The 5,071-nt window shown below is 32.1% G+C and overlaps 1 protein-coding gene across 3 annotated transcripts in view; it reads left to right on the top strand.

The window, feature by feature from the left end:
- The first annotated feature begins 309 nt into the window (after positions 1–309).
- The window catches only part of LOC106791129 (Kv channel-interacting protein 1), a 13,814-nt gene continuing 9,052 nt past the window's right edge, over positions 310–5,071 (top strand). The window contains exons 1-2 of one of the 3 annotated variants that reach the window (XM_014756536.1): positions 310–796; positions 2,398–2,981. In XM_014756536.1, the coding sequence (XP_014612022.1) occupies positions 2,817–2,981 (165 nt within the window). In that variant the 5' untranslated portion in view covers positions 310–796; positions 2,398–2,816. Of the gene's footprint in view, positions 957–2,397; positions 2,982–5,071 lie in introns of all 3 variants that reach the window. The other 2 variants (XM_014756534.1, XM_014756535.1) reach the window with 2 other exon arrangements.

The raw sequence follows: 5,071 nt of genomic DNA, 5'->3' as shown, positions 1-5,071 counted from the left end.
TATATATATATATATATTAAAATTGGTAAAAAGATGTTCCATATGAAATTAGTTTAAAGTAATCGAATACTTTAATTTCGATTAATTAAACGAACTAAAGAATTTTCTCTTATTTACATTATTCGGGCTTCGATATAATTTTCGATAAAGAATAAAATGTTAAAACGAGAACGAATACCGATTGGTTATCGAGTTAAGGTTCTTAGGGAAGCGGGAACGTTGATTGGTCGACGCAGCGCGTGGCGGCGCGTGGCGAGATGGGCAAGCGTCCTACGGCGCGCTCTACCCGGGCAGTCAGTGTACCGCCGGCCGCGTAGTCGATCGGTTCGTGTATATTTTTCCATTATCTTCTCCTTTTTCATTCGAAGGAGATTTTTTTTCATTTCGATATCTTCTCGAGACGTCGTTTAATTTCTTCTTTTTCTCTATCTTCAATTATTCGATAGAATTCTATTCAAAAAGGCTCACGAAAATTTATGGACATTTTTTTTCATTTAAACTAACATGATATATATTCTCAATCGTGTGTGACGAATCGATTTAGAGTAAAGAAGAAGAAGAAGAAGAAGAAGAACAATTTGATCCTTCGTTTATTCACTATTAACGATGTTTTTTATTTATTATTATTATTATTATTAAATGAACCTATAAATAAATTTGTACGTTAGAAAAACTTGATCGTTCATAGCTCTCTTTTAGTTTAGAGTGATAAAGTGAAATAGAAAGAGGGAGAGAAAAAAGTGATTTGGGAATTGTTATCAAATTGAGAATTACAGTGATAGAAGATAAGAGGAAGGTAACAATGTCGAAGGGATGGGAAGATCGATTCTTCTTTTGCAATTAATATTTTAGAAAATAGTAGTCTTCACATCGTGAAAGAAGTGTAATATATATTACAAGAGAGAAGAAGAGAGAGAAGAGGAGCCAAGAGAGAAATTCCATCTATCTTTGCGCAGGTACATGTTTCGTTACGTTCCGTTCTGTTACTCTCATGGCATTCAATTACTTCAAATAATTCTACATTTTGTTATTTCCTTATTATATTCCTTCTTTCATATATATATTTTATTCGATATATGATAATAATAATTTGAATCATTTGAATTTTGTCATTTTTTAATTGGAACATTTTCGAAATTATCTAATTTGTATTTTGTATATTTTTGTTCGTTTAATTATTCTTGTTTGACGTTAAATATTTTATTGTCGCCATCATCTTTCAAAATATGTTTTGCTTTTTTGTATATATCTATAAATAATATATGATATATACGTATACATACATATACGCATACATGTAAATGCAGCGTGACTCGAGCCGTCTCTTACGGTCATAAATGTTTCGGCCATGAACTCCGATGATCGCTCAATGAACGCATAACGCACGTGTAATCTTGTATTCTCTCTATTTCCTATGTTCAGAATTCATTTTTTATATTTTATTATTCGATCACGAAAAATCAAATAATCTCAATCGTAAAAATCAAAATATTAATTTATCTTATTTAAATACATTTCTGAGAATAAAAACAGAAAAGCAAATGACCAAGAAAACAAATAAAAAGTCAATGAAATAAATTTTAATCATTTTCATAATTTCGTTTGAAAATCAGAGTAAATAATTATATATGGATAAAGTAAAACATTTAAATATGTCTGTTATTTATGATTTTATGGAAAATATTTTTAGAATCGAGTTAGTGTTTGAACGAGTCATATACGTAGTAATGATATTTTATTTTCAAGTTTATATTTTTACAAATGATTTCGATGTAATCATTATATTTTAAAAATAGAATCGTACGTTTTTGATTACATTAGTCGATTCCAGTTTGTAATAAATCGATTAATAGGTATACCGATGTTAAATGCTCCATCTTGTATACATTTTATTTAGACTTAGGTAATATGGTGGTTGAAAGAACTTTAAAATAAGATAGTGGTTATACATAGAGAGAAAGAAAAAAGGAAAAATGTAAAACAACATTGGAAAGAATAAAATAAAAATATATAAGAGAAAATAAGAGGCGAAGCAAACGAATAGAATTTATTGGCACCCGTGTTATTTATGGTTCACCAACTATTTCTCCCTTCGCATTTTTATTTGTCCGCGGTCAGGATTAAGGCTCGACCATGTTTTCTTTCATCTCTCTCTCTCTCTCTCTCTCTCTCTTTTTCCCCGTGCTTTCTTCATCCTCGTGTGTATACACAGATATTAGGGTCATGCCATATAGAGAGAAATAGATAACTATGTGTATATGCGTGTATGTATACTTTAAGGAACATTCGCACACGCTTGCTTTTATACGATCGATCATAAGTTCTATATGCATTATAGATTTTTTAATTTTTTTTTCCTTTTTATTAACTTTTGTGTTCTTTTTATTTTTCGAAAAGATATTAACGCCATATTACGAGCATCGATGAGAATCAATCTTTCAGAGGTCATCACGGAGGTCAACCGCAATGAAGAGATCGATACGAGCGAATAATTAAAGATGCCACAGAACGGAGGAAATACTATAAAACGGAAAATTTACAAATTTTAAATAACAAAAATTAAGCTCCCATACTCGAACGATATCGTAAGATATATATAAAAAAAAAAGACTTTTTTCATAATAACACATCCCGAGAAAAATCAGAGAAGTAGCTGGGATTTTGGTCTTTAATGGCGACCGAAAACATAAATCTACTTAAAATAACTAACCTATAGGGAAAAAAGGAAAGCGAAATTAAAAAGGGATATAAAATAGAAATAAAATTATTATAATAATAATAAGAAAAAGAAGAAGAAGAAGAGAAAAGCGAAGGTCATGGCGACACCACCGGACTCGCCGGGACCGGAAGAGGCTCTTTTCGAGTTCGAGAGTACGAGGGCGAGACAACAAACCACCAGACCGGTAGCCCTCGAGGAACTACTCAGACAGACCAAGTTCTCGAGGCAAGAGATTCGTGTTATGTATCGAGGCTTCAAGCAGGTACATAAGTTTCTCACTTTTTCTGATTCTCTTACATCCGTCACACCCTTTTTCACACCCTTTTTCATACCCTTTTTCATACTACCTTTTTTATAATTATTATAATATACAATCTTATATATATATGAGCCGTTTATTTTGAAAGTGGCATAAGTCACTTTGTTTTTCTTTTTTTTTTTTTATTGGAAATGAAAGTTGTAATTAGTTTTCTACATTAATTCGGTTTTTTTTTGAAAAAGTGACTTATGCCACTTTCAAAATAAACGGCTTATATATCATTGCATCAGTATAATATAAGATATATTAAACAATTGAATTTGTTCGTTCATAAACTCTGAGGTTACGAGACAAAACACAGTTGTTTCTAACCACAGATATAATTCGTGAATAGTATAGTAGAAAACAATGAAAAATAGATAAAATAAAAGGAAGAAAATGTGAATACCATATAAAAGGTGGTGGTGGTAGTGTTGTAAATAAAAAAAAAGGGAGAAGAAAAAAGAAAGGAGGACGGATAGAAGAAGAAAGGCAAGGCAGCTGGTAGGTTTTTCACGTAAAAAGTCAAAGCGCGTCTTTCAACTCCGGCAACGATTGCTTCTTTTGATCTCCCTCTTATCATCTACTCATACCTTCAGCCCCCAGTTCCCACCCCAAACCCTCACCCACACCTGATTGCATCCCCCACTCCACTCACCTTCCCCCTCAAACCCGCCTTCTTCTTATCCTTCTCTCTTTCACCTATCTTTTCACCACCACCCTCTTTTTCTTCCGGCCTTGCACATATACACACATCGATCGAACGTTCGTTAACCCGACGATAGCATCTATCTATGTCTACATATATATGTAGTGTGTGAGCGTGTGCGCGTGTGCAAGTAAAATACAAGTACTTACATATATAATACTTACTTTCTTTATAATAGAAAATCTGCGAACACGTTTGAACAGTAAGTATTACAATTACTTTTCAAAAAAGATGCATTTAAATCTTCTACTATTCAAAGATATCGACTTTTTTTTTTCTCCTATTATTTCTTTTCTCTTTCTCATTTTGTTTTGCTCATTTTCTATTCTTTTTAAGACGAAGAATATTCAAATAACATGCATACGTGGCTACGTTCCAATTTCGTTTTACAAATCGTCCAAGGAATTTTCTGTCACTTATATGTTGTACTTGCTCGCGAAGAAATTATATTTTTTGTCGAATCTAGTCATTTTCTGTAATAATCCAACGTCGTTACGAGATTTTTACTCGTTCACGTGACGACCACCTCGTATTTATATTCCGACCATTTGCAATGGAATATTGCATATCGTTTCGCAAAACGAAATTGCTCTCTTATTCTCTCTCTCTCTCTCTCTCTCTCTCTCTGGTTCTGTGTTGTTTTAATTATACTTCCATTATATGGTTATTTTTATTCATCGTTGTAATAAATATCAAGTAACGGAAGTATACCAGGTACACGTACACAGTGGGTTCAAAGTTTCTAAGTTTTAAGATTAATTAATAATCGATTACTTTACTTTGAATAATATTTAAAACTTGTAACATGGAAATTATAGATTTGCTATGTTAATTGAAAAGGAATTTTTTCTACGCAATAATTTGTCCTAATTGATTAAATTAAGAACTTCAAAATTGTCACTATTTTTACACCAATCTTAACGTTTATGTGTCACGCATCGAAGAACGAAGGTACGTGTGCTATTACGTGTCGCTATTACGTGCACGCTTTTGAGAATATCTTAAGAATGGGCACAAGAAATAAGGGCACGTTGTACTACGAATTTATATTTGCAGGCTGTGTGATCGATACATGGAAATTCGTAGAGTTATCGATTAAGGTATATACTTCTCATATACCTTTCCTTTTACCTTATATACATATTTGAATACACATTTAAATAAGGAAGAATATACGAGTGCATATGGGTCATTCCATGTCAAATCGACAAATTTTTTACCTGACCCCCTTTGATTTCGCTGAAAATTTTCTATCTTTTTCTACCCCCCGAAAGTTATTTTTCAGAATTTTTTCAAATTTTTTTTCCCGACTCAAAAAAAGTTATGAATTTTTGAAAAAACCGCT

This window comes from Polistes canadensis, unplaced genomic scaffold, assembly GCF_001313835.1.
Source record: "Polistes canadensis isolate GaletaPanama2010 unplaced genomic scaffold, ASM131383v1 scaffold_286, whole genome shotgun sequence".
Classification (NCBI taxonomy): Eukaryota; Metazoa; Arthropoda; class Insecta; order Hymenoptera; family Vespidae; genus Polistes; species Polistes canadensis.
This window is presented reverse-complemented; position numbering and strand designations above follow the sequence as displayed.